The sequence below is a fragment of the Helicoverpa armigera genome, chromosome 30 (assembly GCF_030705265.1).
Source record: "Helicoverpa armigera isolate CAAS_96S chromosome 30, ASM3070526v1, whole genome shotgun sequence".
Classification (NCBI taxonomy): Eukaryota; Metazoa; Arthropoda; class Insecta; order Lepidoptera; family Noctuidae; genus Helicoverpa; species Helicoverpa armigera.
This window is the reverse complement of record NC_087149.1, coordinates 2597523-2618313: the sequence shown is the minus strand read 5'-3', so window position 1 is coordinate 2618313 and position 20791 is coordinate 2597523. Positions and strand designations below refer to the sequence as shown.

General features: G+C 36.7%; 1 protein-coding gene across 12 annotated transcripts in view; it reads left to right on the top strand.

Moving 5' to 3' along the window:
- LOC110380693 (zinc finger protein 260) overlaps positions 1-20791 on the top strand; it is a 41907-nt gene that overhangs the window by 5225 nt on the left and 15891 nt on the right. For 6 of the 12 annotated variants that reach the window (XM_064043139.1, XM_064043137.1, XM_064043133.1 and 3 more), the window contains exon 4: positions 661-786. In XM_064043139.1, the coding sequence (XP_063899209.1) occupies positions 661-786 (126 nt within the window). Of the gene's footprint in view, positions 1-660; positions 787-5634; positions 8308-9055; positions 10653-11358; positions 12719-13085; positions 14563-15153; positions 17791-17902; positions 20774-20791 lie in introns of those variants that run through there. The other 6 variants (XM_064043136.1, XM_064043135.1, XM_064043129.1 and 3 more) reach the window with 6 other exon arrangements.

The following is a 20791-nucleotide window of genomic DNA, read 5'->3' as shown; positions in this document are numbered from 1 at the left end:
ATCTATCTATCTATCTGTGGCTGTCGTTAAGCTCAGATTCTATCAAAGCGGAGAATTTTTTTAAAGCCAACCAAATAATTTTGTATTTAATAGCAACTGCTCTGTGGCTGCGGGATTGTTCGAAAGTTACTGAGGCCCTGTTTTACATAAAGGGCTTCAGAAGGAACATGATGGGTTTTAGTCACTAATAAGAGTCTGATACTCCCTCACGCTGCACCCACAGCGGGAGGGCCATTTGATTTCCCATCAAGAAAAAAGGCAATCCTTCGTTCTTCTTCTCCTTCTCTATCCATCCACATTCATACTTAGCATACTTTGTCTGTGGTTGCGTTTCATTCCTTGATTCTGAAATTATTAATTTTAATTGAAAGCAGATCCTATCCCTACTAATATTATAAATGCGAAAGTAACTCTTGTCTGTCTGTCTGTTACGCTTTCACGTCTAAACCACTGAACTGAATTTAATAAAATTAGCTACAGAGATAGAGTTGACTTTGAGAAAGAAAATAGGATAGTTTTTATCCCGGAATTTTGAAGAATTCTCTTGGAAACGCGATATAACCGAACTCTGCGCGGGCGAAGCTGCGGGTGGAAGCTAGTTTCAACTAAAAGTATACCTATCTGAGTTATGTCTTTACCTATCACGTCTTTCTTTTCTAGAATTCGAAGTGCCAATAAAAATGGAGACTGAAGAGACGAAGCCCAAGAAACGAGGAGCCAAAGCCTCGGCCACTACCACCCGTGCCAAGAAGGCCAAAACCGACAACGGCGAGACCTCTAACAAACGTAAGTTTATAATTATAATTTGTACTGTGACTTTGGTCGAGTGTGCACACGAATTTTAGGGTATTTTTCTGTGTATTTTTTCTTTGTTGTCGTCAATTTTAGATGTCGTTTATACGGTTTTTGCGTACATAAAAATAGGTTCGATGTATCTGCATACATATATGTAGTATAAGAACGTGTAACTAAAGCTGACTCTATATCTTAAACTTCACGTATAACGAGAAATCAAGACATCGGAAAATGACATTCAAAATAAAAGGTCAATGAGGAAAATGACATTAGAAGGTCAAAGAGTGGAGATACAAATGACTCCATTAGAAAATTGGATGGCAATATAAAGAAGATGGAAATATCTGATAAAAATATACATATATGGAGAAAAGAGAGAAGTATTAAGAAGATCCTGGTTAGGAAATCAAATCTAGTTTTTCAGTGAATCGATGGCCATCGGACTTAAATGTTAGAAGCCAAGTTCATCTTTCGATATGCAGATGTCGGGGTACATTGAGCAGCACAGAAGGTGCTGTATTGTTTGCGGTGTGGCTACATCTAGTCTTAGAACAAGATATTTTGAGAATAAGATAAAAAGAAAAGAAACCTACTTTTTGGGAAGCCGGTTTTGAAAACATTTGACCAACATTGACTACTCAGATTATTCCCAACATGAACTCGATTTAAAGTTCAAAGAAACTCAAAGTTGAAACATATACTGTCGAAATTCTATTAAAAATATCTACTTATCGCGAGTCCTCAGCTAGCACATGTTTGCGCACACACGTTGCAATTCCGCGGACATGAGAAATGTTCGCACGTCATTTGTTACTGTTCGCTAGAGCAAGTAGACCAGAAGATACATATTTTCTGATTGTACTAAACGTTTTGTTTTTGAATTTGATGCAAAAAAAAACAATATTAGAGGGAGTGTAATTTTATTGTTTTAAAAAGTTTGCACACTCGGTCAATTGAATCACTTTGAAATGTGTTGGAAAAGCTGTTTTTAAAATATCCTTTTAAAATACCTTCATCACCACCGCCTTCCAATGCACAATTTTTCGCATGACAAAAAGTTGTGCGAGAATTCTTCCTCTTCCGAAATAAATAAATAACTTGGGAATAACATATTTTCCACTTCCATTCCTCTCTGTCAAACGTCATACTAACATCCACTCCCTTCATGTCCTCTTTCAGGCAATCAATCCATCTTTTCCTCGGTCTACCTCAGCCTCTCCATCCTTCCACATTCATACTGAAGACACTCTTTGTAACATTTTGGATAGAATATAGGTACCAGCCTTACTACAAAAAGTTAAACACCTGTTGATCACTTGTCTAAAAAAGTGTGACTTCAAAATTTCAACTGGTCTAAAAAAAAATATTAGGACCATCTGATTTTTTTAGACAAGTGTTCAACAGACGTTTAAAAGTTTTTGTGGTACCACGGTACCTGTTTAAACAATTGATATTCTATCTTCGCAAAGTCTTGGAGGGTCTATTTCATACAATTACATCATATACATTCCATCATCTCCCGAGTCTTTTCCCAACTATGGTGGGGTCGGCTTCCAGTCTAACCGGATGTAGCTGAGAGCCAGTGTTTACAAGGAGCCTTTCAGAGTTCAGTCATTAATATAATATTATGTGACAAAAATTTTACAGCTTTTTCAATATATTTCCATTTTTATATCCATGTCTAGTTATAGAATGTTGCGGTGTTGCAAAGTTAAAAATATGTTGTCACATCCAAACTTGTGTTCATAGTTTTATATTACAGGTTGCGACGGTTCTACACAGATATTTTACATTTTAATCTTTTAAATTCATCACCTGCCTAGCCTTTTTCCCAACTATGTTGTGGTCGGCTTCCAGTCTAACCGCATGCAGCTGAGTACCAGTGTTTTACAAGGAGCGACTGCCCTATCTGACTTAATCCTAATCTTCTTCTTTATGGAAGCATATAAAAAAGTCTTGTTAGTTGCTACCATTAAAAACTCAAGACCGACTGAACCGATGTTGATGAAAAATTTGTGAAAATTTATAAAATATTGTCTATAAATTATTATCTTTTATAGGATGATTAAAATCTTTCTCATATTATCAATACGATAGTTTCTAAGGATGCATGTGTGTATGTTTGTTACTATTTCACGCAAGAACGAATCAAATACCTACTTACTGAATGGATTTAGATATAGAATAATGAATAGTGGACGTCCTATGGCTGAGATGATGATGATGATGAATGGATTTTGAAACATAACCAGTAATAAAACTTATACATCAGAATAACTTTTAGGCTACTTTTTATCCATGTGCGGGAAGTAGTTTTCATGTTACAAGGTTGAAACAGCCAGCGAAAGCCAGTAAGATACATATATTTTATTTGGGTACGGGAGCCCTCGAGACGCGGGGGAAACCGCGTGGAACAGGTAGTAAAGAATCAGTCTAAAATTGACAATATGGTAGGATTTCTTCCAATTAGATTTATGTTATAAGGAAAATATACCCAAAGGTAAAGAAAAAAGGTAACCAAAGAATATGAACATTTTTCAAATTCTATTAAATTGTTTGGATGATGATATTGCAAAACTTTTCAAAGTAATAGAAGTATTTTTAACTTTGCATAACTGTTATGTGCCTGCATGTCTAGTTTTAAGATATTTGACCTCTTTACAATATTTGAAACTCTTTCTAAAATTATACACCGTAAACTCTTTAAACTACATATTTTAAACTTATCTCAAAATACTAAAACGTTACTTAACTTTAAGGTCTACTTAAAAGTATAGTTATCGGCACGGATATTGAGCCCTGACCTTCACCTGCGCAGAAGCGATTTACTGCCTTATTGCCTTATGCGTACGGGTGCTTAAGCGATCCCCACTCTTCCGCCGAGAGCTCAATATCCGTGCCGGTAACTATACGATTATTTTTGAGCAGTTCTTAAGATTGAGTATCGTTTCAGTATGCGGTCGTTACTTAACCAATATACTACCTACTCCTTTAAACATAAATAACGAATTTTACATTAAACCTGTCTGAAACGGCTTAGTTCAACAGAGGAATAAGGACTAGTTTCACTGTTTCTCGTAAATATTATCCGTTATGGTAAAATTGCCTGTAGTATGTTATTTATAAGAAATAGAAGGGATAGAAGAAATAAGAACTATGGTTTATCTTAGTGCGAGACATGTGAATACGGAAAGAACAAGCTAAGGCGTAGGACGTCCACCAACGAGGTGGACAGACGACCTTATAAAGGTCGCCGGAAGACGCTGGATGCAGGTCGCTTCCAACAGGTATCTGTGGAGATCAAGGGGGGAGGCCTATGTTCAGCAGTGGACGTCCTATGGCTGATATGATGATGATGAAGCTGAGGCGGCCAAATGGTACAGATTGATGCAAAAGGAGGTTTCACAGATGGTTATATTACAATTAGTAAAACTCTAAACAGCGAGACACGGGAAGAATCTTACCCTATTATTAAGACATCCTCAAGACGGAGAGATAAAGACATTCATGATTCTTTTGTTCATATCAGAAGAGGATAAGAGAAGATTTTAGAAGAAGAACAGTTATGACATGTGTTCGCGCACAAAGGTTGCAATTTCGCGAACATTTTGGACATGTTCGCACGAAAGTTACTGCTAGAGCGAGTAGACCAGAAGAAACTTCTGTTGCATCATAGCGAACCAATTTCGCCTTTAGAACAAAATTCTGCTGTTGAACTAATGTCGTGAACACTTAGCACAAACCTTGAGATATAAATAGCCAAATATTGATTTCTTTCTTCTTTATCAATATGTAAATATGAACACAGTTTTATTCACATTAACCATTTGGAGAATTATTCGATTTCGTGAAGTCCATAAGTTAAGAAATGGGTTATAAGAATTACAGTTTTCTATAACAGACTATGTTTATTAAAAGCGTAAGATATTCCATAATGTACATTAGGTGGAAAAATATAAAATAATTATATATAATTATAAAATAAAAGATTATATTCTTTTGAAGTGATGTTTTGCGATGCGGACATTTTCGAAATGTATCTTTGAGATTCATACTTTAAATGGGACGTTTTACGCTCACTAGTTTCACGAAGTCGGTGTTTTATTACTAAGCTTATAAGTCTGATGTTAATCAGTTAAATTAATATGGTCAGAGGATCAGACACAGGTCGCGGCTAGGCTTTGGACACAGGCCGTTTCGCAACATAGCTTTTGGAAATCAATAATATTCAGTAGTAGACGTCCTACGGCTTAATGTCTGAATACGTTGAATCGACCTTATAGTTTTTTGTCATAATAAGACTTGGAAGTTCTAGGTCTATTTAGCTTGTAAGTTATAGATAAGGTATAAATTATTTTGGTCTTTCTGTACGTACTTGGCTCTTTCTTTCTGTTTTATTTACAGACGAACTTAACTACTTACTGGCTGTAAGTATTCAAATGATCATAATATTTTTCAGTAACCTCTTTTATTTCAACACTTTACTCGACTTTCGATTTACAATTCGTTTTAGACCTTGCAGTTATGTTTTAATTAGCTATGAATTAATAGGGTTTCTGACATATTTAACACCTAATTTATCTATTAAATATACTTTTTATTTAAAAAATATACCGTGTGTTCATTAAATATGAAAAAAAGCATCCGATCCAAATACAACCAATTTTGTGACCCAAAAATAAGACATCCTTGAATTTCCAACTGAATGACCCAAACTTTTTGACGGGAAAACCCATTGAGTGACCAAAATATGAAACGCCCGAAGTCCTCGAGAAGATAACCCTCTTACGCGAAGACATAGAATGGCCGAAGATAATGAGATGTGATCCTTTGTTGTAGGAACGGACGACGACGGGCCCAAACGCAGGAAAAGGAAAAAGAAATCGGACGAAAGCGCCACCCCTGAGCGCGTAGAACACAGGGTCAACCTTACCGCCATACTGCAATACTCCAACGCGAGCCCCTTTCGCGACAAAACCATTCGCGGCTTCTCCTGCCTGTATTGCGCCAAAGCCTTCCCCGACATTCACGCCCTCCGCGCACACACGGCTCAGCAATCAGAAAAAGACAAAATAAACACCATTATAGACTATAAACTTAGTTACAACCCCATTAAAGTCGATATCACCAACCTCCACTGCACCGTTTGTAACTTAGGCATGAGAGACCTGAACGATCTCAAGGATCATCTAGTAGCCATTCACAATAAAACTATTTACAAGCACATTAAAGACATTATACTCCCTTTCAGATTAGAAGATGGACATAACTTTACGTGTGTCATTTGTTCTGTAGTTCACATATCTTTTAAGAATCTCTATCATCATATGAGCAGTCATTATAGGAATTATTGCTGTAAGAAATGCGGTGTGGGGTACATTACCATAGCGGCTTTGAGGAAGCACGGAAAGACTCATGCGCAAGGCATATTTCCATGTGACTACTGCGATAAATCATACACTTCTCTAACGAAGAAGAGGAATCACGAAAAGGGTGTCCACACGGGAGGTTGGCTGAGGAACAAATGTCCTCATTGTCCAGAAATTTTTGTTAGCTACTATGACAGAAGTGAGCATCTTGTGAAAGTTCACAATCAAGCTCCTATACTTTACCCTTGCAACGCTTGCAATAAGACCTATAAGAAGAAGTTTGAGCTGAACAGGCATATAAAGCATCACCATTTACAACAAAGGAGTTTCCTATGCGATAAGTGTAATGCCAAGTTCTTCTCCAAAAGAGGTCTGGCTGACCACCTCTCAAGGCATACGGGAAGCGAAACATGCTCTTGTGATGTCTGCGGCAAAGTGTTCTCAAGAGCCAGAACTCTTAAAGAACATATGAAAATACATGAAGACGACAAACGGTTCCAATGCGAGATTTGTCATAAGACGTTCATGCAGAAATGTAGCCTGAAAAGTCATGTTCGCCTCCACCAGGACGACTTGGATATTTTCAAGGAGTTTGATGATGTAAAGCATCTCATAGATAATAGGGAACTCACTCTGAAGCAGATAGCGGCAGAGAGTAAGATCAAAGCGCAAGCAGAGAAGGCAAAAGAGGAGAAAGAGTTCGAATAGAGTTAAAATTAGTGGTTATAGGACATTCCGAGGACCTTTTCATAGAAATAAAGACAGTTTTTTCCGTTCTTATGTTAACTATTAGTTCAAATTCAAAGTGAATTTGATTATACAACATGGTATAAATATGTGTTTCTTCACTGAATTCTAATGCTGGATTAAGTATGTCTGAGCGGTAGCCAATAAAATATTTTCGCGCCATTATATCTGTCAATGTCAATTTCAAAATGGCGACCACTTTTTCACAGACCGAATTAAATGTTTTATTATTCCATAAATGTTCAAATAATAGACTTCGTTATATGAATTGCTGTAAAGAGGTTTGTTATTTAATTAAAATAGTACAGACGCCAGCAGGTTATCCTACTCGAATCTGTCAAATGTTACCAATCGAACATTAACCTGCCACTATTGTGATACGGTTGAACATCTATTGAACACATTTGACAGATTTGTATTACCAAGAAACTGCACACTATATTTTTTTTCTGAGGGCCTTGACAAACACTGCATATAAAAATTATGTATATAACACGTTTTATCAAAATATTATTGAATATAGTATGACTTTATTCGAATGACATAGAAGAAATTATTTGAGATATGTACATATAATTGCGATTCCAATGATTTTGATTTTTATTATATTAAAAATATCGTTTTGTTTTTAGTTTACAATGGAGTACTAATATGATGAATAATTTTACTTTTATTTCTACACTTTTAGACAAATTTCTGTCGTCATATCTCGATATTTGCAAAATCATAACACTTACCGCACTTGCATTAAATGATGATTATTCGGATATGAAAGCTATAATACTAAAATGTATCATCAGAAATTATTTAGTCATTCTTGCGGGAAAGAATAACAAAAATACATTCTTAAAAAAAAAACCGTTTATAATACAAATCACCCTTATATCATTTTTAACCGATTTCGTTAAAGAGGAGGTTCTCAGTTTTTTGTTTACTATAAAGGCTTAAATTCTAATATGTAATTTATATTGCAATATCGAAAAGTATTTATTAACATGCTCCAAAAAATATCGAGATATGACAATAGGAGTTAAATATGAGCCATTCTATCAATATGTATGTATATTTTAGTATATTTATCGGCACGAATCTTGGGCTCTGACCTTCACCTGCGCAGAAGTAATTTATTGGGTCCCTTTTGTGGTACGAAGTGAGGCGCGGGGGCGGGCTAAAGCGGTGATTGGCCCGCAGTGCATCGCGTCATAGCCGTCACTCGGGATTGGTTTTTTGCTAATAAATCACTTCTGCGTCGATGTACGTCAGAGCTCAAGATTCGTGCCGATAACTATAGAGAATGCAATCACGTGTTCTTATTGAACAACTTTATGAGTAAGTTCTGATATGTACATTGTACAAGGTATAGATGTATTATAAATAAACTAATATTATATTTCAATTGTTTTCTTTTATTAGTATACTAGCGACCCGCCCCGGCTTCGCCCGGAATAACAGTATTTCTCCACTATTTAATGAATGTTATTATACATATAAATCTTCCTCTTGAAACACTCTATCTGATAAAAGAAACCGCTTCAAAATCGGTTGCGTAGTTTTGAAGATTTAAGCGTACAAAGGGACAGAAAAAAGCGACTTTGTTTTATACTATGTAGCCGCTGGTAAGCTGTTGATTAGCTTGTGTTATGGGGGCTAACACAACTGATAAACTACATATACCTACTTACTACTTAATAAAACCCAAATCATAGCCAATAAACATACTCATCATATAAATATTGACCGTACTGGGAATCGAACCTAGGACTATCATTTCGGCAGTCCGGCATGGTGACCACTGCTCCAATTACTTTATATTTTGTTAAGTTTATTATTTTCAACTGCCCAACAATTTTGTAGGACCACGTTCAAATCTATGGTTTTAGATGCTCTTATATACTAATCTGATCATAAGGTTTTATAAAATAACCAGTTGGCTAAGCCTCATCGGGACGGCTAAAAGACGTAGGTAGACTCGTTATAATATATAGTGTTACGTTGTTCAGTTAAGCGGATAATTTCTGCAGCGTTTGTTAAAATTAAGCCTTATAGCCTGTAAGTGTCAAGAATATATGCCATTCCTGATACCTGCTAGATTTAATACTAAGAAGACGTGAACCGCGTGTGAAAGAGTTATTTTTCTTTTATAGGCGATACCGGAGCAACAAAAAAACTACGCAAACGCGCCGTTAAGGAGGAAACCGACGACCAGACGTTAAGTAGTTTAGTATATCGCGAAAAACAAGTGCCTGAAATGAAGAAACAGTGGCATAATCTTACCACCTTACTCAAGTACACGAATGCTACCCCTTTCAAAGATAGGAATGATGCCGGATACATATGCGCTTACTGCTTCAAAACTTACCCGGACCCTGATATACTTAGGACACACACGCATAACGACCACGCGAAAGAGAAACCTTCTTACAAGTCTGGTTCAGGAATGGCTAGCTTCGTCGCCATGTTGGATATTGTAGATCTAAAATGCATTTTATGTGAACAGAATATGGAATCAATCAGAAGTGCCACAGAGCATCTAGTCACAGTACACGATAAAAAGTACTATCTAGGAGTCACAGATTACTTCCAACCCTTCAAATTAACAAATGAACAGCAGATCAACTGTTGTCTCTGTAACGAAGTATTCCATAACATGAAATTGTTGATGCAGCATATGAATGTCCACTATAGGAACTTCATTTGCACCACCTGTGGTGCGGGCTTCGTCAACTCCTTTCGACTAAACCGTCACGAAACCACGCATGTCAAGAAAAAGTCCAGTTACCCTTGTAGGCATTGTGGCCAAGTTTTCGCAGCTGAGTCCAAGAAAAAAGCTCACGTGAATACTGAACATAAGGGCATAGCTGGCCATTCTGTTTGTCAGATCTGTAAGGCCCGTTTCAAGAATTATTATCAAAAGACTAGGCATATGATCCAAGTCCATAACGCCGAAGGGATAAAATGCGATTTATGTGATAAAAAATTTAACTTGAAATCAAACTTGATGTTGCATATGCGGAGTGTACACTTAAAAGAACGGCCGTATGAATGTTCCGTGTGTAGTATGGGATTCTTCATAAAACGGCATATGATAGGTCATTTTATGGCAACCCATACGAATGAGAGGAAGTTCAAATGTGAGGTTTGCGGTAAAGCGTATGCCACGCAGAATAGTAAGAGAAAACATATGAAGAAGAATCATGGGATCTCCAAAAATATGATGGTGACGTCTATGGCAAAGTAGAGGATTGTGATGTTAAAGTATTAGCTGTTTTACCCGACTGCTGAGAAGGGATATGTTTTGTCGCCGTCTTATAACTAGAAGCAAATGTAACGATGAATTTCAGAGTTGACTTGAGCTTTTGATAGCCAAACAATTCTTTGTAAGATAGCAAAGAAGTAAAGAAATTCTACACTTGGATTTGGACCATTGAGGCAAATAGTACAATTGTGTACGCAACCAGAAGTCATTCATAGGCTGCGGGATTATTCGCGCGAGTTACCGCGGCCCTGGTACATAAAGGGCTTAAGAAGGAACATGCTGAGTTTTAGTCAGTAAGAGTCTGACACTCCCTCACGCTGCACCCACAGCGGGAGGGGTTATTTGCTAATTTCCGATTAAAAAGGACACTCTTATTAACCAATATGAAGGCAGTCGATAAGACAGAAGAAATCAGGCGCAGGATATCTATGTGTTATCATCACAAGTATCTATTTATGAAAATCCTCAGTATGTTTTACAAATAGGTATAAACTTAATAGCGGCTTAAGATGTATTTTAATCGTGATAATTGTATGTACTGGTGATCAATGTATGTTAGACTTAAATTATTATATTTATGATCACTTATACTTGATATTTTATTTTGATAATCATCATCTGCCTAGCTTTTTCACAACTATGTCGGAGTCGGCTTCCAGTTTAATCGGATGAAGCTGTGTACCAGTGTTTTATAAGGAGCAACTGCCTATATGACCCCCTCAAACCAAATACCCGGGCAATACAATACCCCTTTTAAAGACCGGTTGTTAAACTTTCTGGCTCCTGACTGCTCATAACGACTGCCAAAGATGTTCAAATCCCAGCCGGGACCTACTGTTTGTGCTTTCCCAAACATGGTTTATTTTGATCGTCTTTATTTTTTAAACTGATGAAGTCCTAATTTACCTTTGTGGTAATTAACGAGCTTCTAGATCTGAGGTTTTCGGATGTAAAAATATTTAAAAACTCCTGAAGAAAATTGTACCTAAGCTTTTGATGTCGCTACTTCATTGGTGATTTAACTACAGTTACTACACTTTTGAAGGAAATATACTTATAGTACAGTATATCTTAACTTCTAAATTCAAGCTACACTACAGCATTAAATTCTGACATACTTTACATACTACTTAGCCAAATAGCAAGACAGATGAATATCGAAGATTTTAACTCTCAAACTTTTCTTTGTAGGTCTCGGCTGCCATACAGAAATTAAATTACAACCTAACGTAAGTAACATGTTGAAAACACTCAAAAAGCCGAAATCTGCAAAAGTAGAAAGCAAATCTGTCGATTGGACGGTAACTGTATCGAAAAAGTGTAAAATTGGTGATAAGGCACTTTTACTCAAGGATCGTGTATTAACTATAAAAGTAGAGGACAGAGAAATAGACAAACATTTGCAGAATATCAGTACTATACTCCTAAACTCGAATGCAACGCCCATTAGAAAGCATACAGGAACAGGTTACTCTTGTTGCTTTTGCTCAGAGAACTTCCCATTACCCGGAGATTTAAAGACCCATACGCTACAACTCCACGACGATAAAGCAAAAAGTAACTTCATGAAAGGTTACCCTCTCACCACTTATGTCGTCAAACTAGATATAACTGGTTTGAAATGTGCAATATGTGGACTAGATATCGAAAGCCTAGAATCAGTTATGGATCACTTAGAAAAAGAACATAAAAAGGTTATACATAGGGATATCAACAATCATATTCTTCCTTTTAAGTTTGATGGGGATTCGTTGAATTGTGTCCTTTGTCCGAAATCTTATGAACGGTTCAAGCTACTGCAAGAACACATGAATGTGCATTACAGGAATTTCGTCTGCGATATCTGTAGCTCGTCTTTTGTTAATAGACGAACCCTTCGCGGTCATTTAAGCAGACATAAGCAAGGAGATTTCTCCTGCGGTTTCTGTACAAAAATCTTTGATACTCAAGGCAAGAAACTAACCCACGAGAAATCCGTTCACATCGGTGATCACAGGCGGAACAAATGTGCTCATTGTGGTGAACGGTTTACAGGCTACGCTAAGAAAAACGAGCATATGGTAGAAGTTCATGGGGCTGAACCCCTTGTGTTAAAATGTTTGGCTTGCGACAAAACTTTTAGTAGAAGAGATAGATTGTCGAGACATATAAAAAGAGATCACTTATTGGAACGAAAACATGAGTGTCTGCATTGTGATATGAAGTTCTTTGGTAAGAAGCAGCTAGTTATGCATATGGCTAAACATACAGGGGCGAAACCTTATAAGTGCGATGTTTGTTTCAAAGCCTATGGACGGAAGACTACTTTAAGAGAACATTTGAGGATACATGCCGATGATAGGCGGTTTAAATGTGATAAATGTGGACAAGCGTTCGTGCAGAAGTGTAGCTGGAAGAATCATATGAGATCCAAACATGATGTGACTGTCTAAATGGCTAAATACTGATACCCGAAGACAGACAAAAACGACCGAGCGAGATCGAAGTGTCTTCCTTTATTTAAGCTCCCAAACTTATATTACTGCAATAAAGCATCTGATTAAATACATGACTTTCTTGTGTTTTATTATCTATCTACGAAATGGCTTATTTGCCATAAGTATCGTACCAGTCTATCATAGTCTGATGGCATACGTAGACCTTTCTGAATCAATGGTGCAACTCCTTAGCTCCTCAGTTCTATAGACCATATCTTCAGGTTATCGGGTCTTAGAACTCGTATGTTAAAAAATAAAGACTAGTAGATCCAAAACCTAAGCACGGTTTTAACAACCAATAATTTTCGATATTCACGTTTATACTGATACTGATACCAACTTGAACAAATAATATAAAGATAAAACAATGAATCAGCATGTTTTCAGTAATTTAACACTGACCGAGGAATACGTGAAACTACAGTCCTGTTTTCTTTATAGGTCGAAATGATGCCACAAATCATGCCAGCCAAATACTGAAGGGGATCAAAGAAGAACTTACTCCCAAAATAGTTACAAACACTAAATTACAAACAGCCAGAAATAATAAGAGACGTCTACCAGAGCCCGTTAACGAATATACCAAAATGAAGAGGTTACGCGAAGAAGAATTAAGAAAACACAGACATAATATTAAAGAGATTCTTCTCTGTAGTAATGCTACACCTATACGTAAATATGCTATTGGCTACGTCTGTTGCTTTTGTACGAAAAATTATCCTGAAGCTGCAGACTTAAAAGAACATACTATCAAGGAACACGATGAGAATACGAAGTCTGAATTTATGAAGAAGGAACGCATGCAGCATTTCGTAGTAAAACTTGATATAACAGATCTTAAATGCACTCTATGCGAAAAGGGCTTGCTGACTGTCGAAGATCTTATAACACATCTAGAGAATGAACACGACAAAACAATGTTTACTGATATCAAAAGCCATATTATCCCTTTCAAGTTTGAGGATGCTAAACTCAAATGTTCCTTCTGTCCTCATACGTTCGATAGATTCAAAGTGCTCCAAGAACATATGTACACACATTATGATAACTTTGTTTGTAACGTATGCGGTACTGGTTTCGTTAACGAAAGAATGTTGTATAATCACAAACTAACCCATAAAGTAGGACTTTTCAAATGCTGTAAGTGTGACGAGAAATTTGACACGATACAAAAGAAGAGGTACCACGAAAAGGTAGTACATTTACTGTGCCTTAACAAGTGTGGGTATTGTGACGCGAAATTCCTGTGGTATCCCCAAAAATGTGCCCATATGGCTGAAGTACACGGCGTCGAAATAAATAAGCCGAAAGAGTGCAAAGCATGCAACAAAATTTTCGAATCGAAACGCAAACTTGAGTTGCATATAAGAAGAGACCACTTACTAGAAAGGAGATTTAAATGTACAGAATGCGAAATGGAGTTTTTCACCAAAGCGTTGTTATCTAACCATATGGTGAAACATAGTGGGGTTAAGATGTTTCCTTGTAAAGTTTGTAGTAAGTCGTATTCGCTAATGAAAGGTCTGAGAGAACATATGAGGATTCATAATAATGATAAACGGTTCAAATGTGAGATTTGTGATCAGGCGTTCGTGCAAAAATGCAGTTGGAGGGGTCATATGCGATCGAAGCATGGGACTATAGTTTGATAAGAATTATCTATTAAAGCTGTGAATTCGTTACAATTAAATTTCACCAATACAATCAAATTTTACTAATATTATAAAGCTGAAGTTTCGTTAAACGCCATAATTTCAGGAACTACTGGTTCGATATGAAAATTTTCTTCAGTGTTAGATAGCCCGTTTATCGAGGGCGGCTTTAAGCTAGTTTTTATTACACGAAGTGGTTCGCTTAGGATGCCGCCGAAACCGCTGACGGAATTTTATTTTGCTATAAAGGCATTCAATATTTGTAATTAATTTAATTTTAATTTTGACAATTAATATTGCAAATGTTAGTTATGTGAATATATTATGTGTAATAATTATATACAAATGTATTCTTGTTTTTATGAATAAATATTTGACAATTGTCTGTTAGCTGCTGGTTATTTTTCATTTCCTTAAAAAGTACTCCACGCATTAATTCTAACTGCTTCGACTAGAAATATTGCTCCCTAATTGAGAATCGGCTACTATCATTAACTACTATGTCTGCTTTGCATATATTCTGACATAAATGAAAAAACAAAAGAACACTTATATCATCGAATCATTTGTCAGCTTTAGCGACTGCAAACATGATTCATCATTTTACATTTTAATGGCTATTTCATGACCACCGAACATTTGACCGGTTAACATCTCCAAACTCTACAGAGTTCTAAACGACATTTTAAATTGATCATCTTCTGAAAACGTCAACTATGACCGATTTTAAAACGTGATAAGTACCAGCATCAGGTTGGATAAAACTCAAATGTAAATATAAGAAAATAGTACATACAGTGCAGCATAAGCAAGAGAAGCTTCTAGAACATACAGTAACTATTTCCTTTTCTTTTTAGGTGTTCCACGTAACGTGAACGCCCCGATTCGATTGGGTAACCCCAAAAATGTCACACGCACTCGAAGAAGAATCGCAGAGCCTAAAGACATCAAAATCAATGAGATAACTAAGCATAGAAGTAATATACATCTTATACTGCAATGTACCAACGCTACCCCCATACGTTGCCGAGGGGGGATTGGGTACGCCTGCAGTTTTTGCGGCGACGAGTACCCAGACCCAGCTGATTTAAAAAAACATACTCTAGAAGTACACGATGATAAAGCTAAACTTAAATTTATGGCGGGCAAAATGATGTTCTCTTACCTCGTCAAATTAGATATCACTGATCTTACTTGCAAAATTTGCAACGGAAAGTTTGATACTCTAGAACTTGTTAGTGATCATTTGATGAAAACGCACGATAAAAAGATGTTTACTGATATCAAAAATCATGTAATGACTTTCAAGTTTGGTGATGATGCACTCAAATGTATGTTTTGCCAAAATGTCTACTACAAATTTAAGAATCTGCAGCAGCATATGAACGTACATTACAGGAATTTTGTATGTGAATTTTGTGATGCTGGATTCATCAACAAGAACGTACTAACTTGCCACGTAGAAGGTCATAAAACTGGTACTTTTAAATGCGATCTGTGTCCAAAGGTATTCGATACTCATAGAAAGAAAAAGAGTCATGAGAAATCCGTTCATATTCACGCGAACTTGCTCAACAAATGCGGATACTGTCAAATGAAATTCACAAATTACAAGAAGAAGGATGAGCATCTAGTGAAAGTTCACGGAGTCACAATGAAAACTATTAGATGTCACGCGTGTGATAAGACTTTTGACAATAAAGGTGCTCTCAGTACCCACACGAAGAGAGATCACTTGATGGAAAGGAAGTACAAATGTACGGAATGCGATATGGGGTTCTATCTGCCTAACGCATTGAAACTCCATATGGTGAAGCATACGGGAGAAAGAACGTTCAAATGTACCGTCTGTTCCAAGAGCTATGGACGGCATAAAACTTTAAGAGAACATATGAGAATTCACAATGATGATAGGCGTTTTAAGTGTGAACACTGTGGTCAAGCGTTCGTGCAAAAGTGCAGTTGGAAAGGCCACATGAGGAGTAGGCACGGAGAACTGGTTTGAGCAGAATTTTAAAGCAATACTAATATATTGGACATTCCTGTTTATTTATTTATGTAGTTGACGTTTTTAATTAATGAATTATATCTAGACACACGGCAGTGTGTCCGCCAAGTTCGAGCAAAAAAAGCGACACACCGGCCGTGGGTTATATTACACGAACCATTTCAGGCCAAATTCGACCCCCCTGTAACTCAAAATCTATTTTATTTACGCATATCAAATTTCTAGTATCTGTTGAGACCCCCTCACTTATCTAAAATACAAAATTTCATTAATATACCTATTGTAGGTCTTGAGATATTGACGTCAGAAAATCGCTATTTTTACTATACACTCACTGACTGATTCACTTATTCACTGATTCACTGACTCACTCATCAAAAACCTAGACCACTTCCAATGGTCGTATTGACTTGAAATTTGGCATGGAGGTAGGTCTTTATGTCAAGGTAAAGGGAAAAATCTGAAAATGGCCAAGTGTGAGTCGGTTTCAAAATAATGAAGGTGTTTTATACCCGGTGTAAATTTATACCCCTAAGGAACTAAAACGAACTAAATTTATCTATATTTATATAATATATCTTCGAATGGTACAAAGGTTTGTATTTAGTCAAAGTAAAGTAAAAATCTGAAAACGGCCAAGTGTGAATCACTTTCGAAAATAACGAATGTGTAACTTTGATCCACGAACATAATATATGATAACATGACATGTCAGTCAGTTGGTAAATCTAGTCCATTTAGTTAATCTAGTTCATTTCTTTGTAAGAAACATAGTGCATATTAAAAAATCTAAAAAATAGTATAAATGAGACATTTCTTTAACTAACTTCATCATAAGAAAAAAATAAAATAAACAACCTTACAAAAATAAATGAAATCCCACCCAAAACAAAAATGTGAAAGACTGCCAAGTTCGATAATATGGGAATGCTTCGCCTATAAAAGAAGTGAGATCTGAATAAGTACCAAGTTCCATACACATACCTCAGTTAAAAATAGTTACTTTTTAATGATGATTACTTGGCAAGTTTTAATAGAAAATTAAATACTTGATTCATTGCGTTTAGTAGGTTTATAACAAGGTGTATGAAAACTTGCCAAGTAACATCATTAAAAAGTAACTATTTTTAACTGAGGTATGTGTATGGAACTTGGTACTTATTCAGATCTCACTTCTTTTATAGGCGAAGCATTCCCATATTATCGAACTTGGCAGTCTTTCACATTTTTGTTTTGGGTGGGTTGATTTTATTGAAGTTGTTGTTTGATTTCTAATTGAGGTGTTGAGGAGAAAAAATCCTTTTGCGATATCCAAACTAGTAATTAATCATTTTCACCACTATTATTCATCGTTATTAACATTTATTATTATAAGAGTTCAGGAATCATGTTTTTTAAAGTCATCGTTTCAGAAGCCTTAACAGGAAACATGACAAAAAGCCCGAAATTAATTTACATAACATAACCAAACCAAGTCTTGCTGCGATCGCGCTTAACCGCGTTCTGGTATGCAACTATTTTAATTTAATATAGAAAGTCCTCATGGGATTATGTGACGCACCAGAGGCAAATGAATAACATTATTGTTTTCTTTGTAGGTGGCAACACTGAAGTGTCCAAGGAAAGTATTAAAATTGTATGGTCTAAAGCCCAGAGGGAAGTAAATACAGAACTATCGAAGAGGTACAGTAATATAGAGAATGTGTTGAAGTTCTCCAACGCTACTCCTATCCTTAGATGGTCAGACTTGGGATATGTCTGCTGTTACTGCAGAGACGGCTTTCACAACCCTGCTGATCTAAAAAAACATACGATAGAAACTCATAGCGATAAACATAATCCGGTTACTCAGCAGGCAAGCAACACTCGGAGAAGTAGGAAACACCTACCCTCAGTCACCGTCAAGTTAGACATAACTGGGTTACAATGTAACCTTTGCAAAAAAGACATTAATACACTTGAGGAGTTGCTTGGTCATCTCCAAGAAGAACATAAAAAGCTTATTCACAAAAATGTCAAAGATCAAATGGTGCCTTTCAAGTTTGATACTGATAGCATCAGATGCTGCATTTGCTCGACCGTGTTCGGCAAATTTCGAAGACTACAGGAGCATATGAACACACATTACAGGAATTTCGTTTGTGACGTATGCGATGTAGGGTATGTCACCCAAATAGGGTTAGTGCGCCACTCAGCGAAACATAAGGGGGAGACATTCAAATGTAGCTTCTGCCCCAAAGTATATGATACTGCACGAAATAAAAAGGCACACGAAAACTATGCGCACAATAAACATTATTCATCTCACACATGTGGTTACTGCAACGAAAGATTTACAACGAATATAAAAAAGAACCAGCATCTAGCAAAAGTGCATAAAGTTAAATTTCATACCATCAGATGTACGGCGTGCGACAAAACTTTTTCTAGTAAACCTGCTTTGACGATACATACTAGGAGAGATCACCTGATGGAGCGTAAAAATAAATGTGACGAATGTGAGATGGCCTTCTTCAGTCTTCACCAACTAAGGAAACATAAGACCAAGCATACGGGCGAAAAGAATTTCCAATGTGACATTTGCTTGAAGACGTACGGAAGGAAAAATACTTTGACTGAACATATGAGGATACACCTAAATGATAGGAGGTTTAAATGTGAATTATGTGGCCAGGCATTTGTGCAGAAATGTAGCTGGAAAGGTCATATGAAGAATAGACATGGGCTGAATGTGACCTAAGAATAGAAAGGACAAGATGTGCGAGTTTGAGAGCCGGCGGAGAGAACAGCTCGACGCTAGGCGAGATGAGCTGAAGGCCCGACCACCCGCGGCCATCCAATACACCTATATCGGAGGAGTGCTGACTTGCAGTGAATGTGGACGGACATTCACTGCAAAAATTGGCTTTGTCAGTCACTGGAGAGCACACCACCGAAGCTCTCAAAATTAAGCGCAGATCCAAGTCGCTGTCGCTGTGGAAATCGGCCAGGATCAATATATATATATATAAGAATAGACAACTTCTACTAGACTATTTATACAAATAAGATGATTTTTTAATGAAACCCTAAGCCCAAGTTTCCTAAATTAAAGATGTTAAACAAGGCGATCCATTGTTAACTAAACCAGGATCGAATCGGACTTTTTGCTCCCAGTTTTAAACACCTAAGATCATTTTTAAAAAGTACATGACAACAGCTCTTAGATAAAAGTTATGAATTTGAGCCATATGGATACCAAACAAAGGAACTAGTTAGCGTAAATAGATTAGCAGAAAGATGTGTGCCAGGAAGGACAATAGCGCTATGTTACATATAAAAAGGAATTAATAACATGCAAAAAAGCAAAAGCCATTGGTTCCGGAGTTTTGCAAATCACAGCAGGTCGAATCGGAGAGAACTGGTTCTGATGTAGCCTTATATCGTTCTTCTTCTTTCGTGTCGATGACATGTCATATATTGAGACTACACTATGTCAGCCCAATATGCCGCCACAGCCAGTGCACGTCATATATCATTCTGAAGGTCTTAGATATTCAACTGTTAACTTACTTAATCCTATTTAATAACTTTATGTATTATATTAAGATAAATATAACCGCCAATAGCGTTTCGTGTAGGTATGGCTGACGCCCGGCACACGGTTACCGCATCGAAACGTCTCATTTTGAAAGAACCCTAATGTCTAAAGATCGTCGTCGTGAGTTCAATCCCCATCCACTACATTTTCGACATGAACTCCAAGCATTTAGATATCAAGTCTACTAGTAAGAAAACATGTTTGTTTGTTAATTTATATTATAAGAACTACGTACTGGCTTTTACTTAAAATGTACATGTAATTTTAACTCGGCAATAGTTTGTATTATTAAATTTTTAAAATATTAAAACTTCTTTTTTGGTGATACCCATCCCAAAAGCCGGATTTGTCGAAATATTTTTATATACGTTACAAATTAAACTACTGAAAACCTACCTGAAAAATACATATCGTATAACCAAATTATACATGTGAGATTCGAGTACACAATTTTAACCACTTCACTGTCCACGATGCAGACACAATCGGTATGTATTACATACGACTCATAGGACGGGGAAGTTATTAAAAATTCCATTACCATACTGCAGAAATACAGATACCTTAGCTGGTACAAAATCAATATTTGACACGACCTATTATACCTATGACTTTAAACGCCTGACCCTCACTTGTTTTATAATATCATCCGGTCAAGCAGTCCCTTGAACACTGCAACGAAATAAAAAAAATTTGGTTATTAAACAACTCATTGCCCGGTTAACTGAGTTGATGAGGTCAGAAAGGCAGTCGCTCCTAGTAAAACACTGGTACTCAGCTGCATCCGGTTAGACTGGAAGCCGACCCCAACATAATTGCGAAAAGGCTCTGCAGATGCGATGATGAAATTACCTAATCGAATATATCAGCAGTTTGTACAACTGCCATCTCAGCTATTCAGCTAACA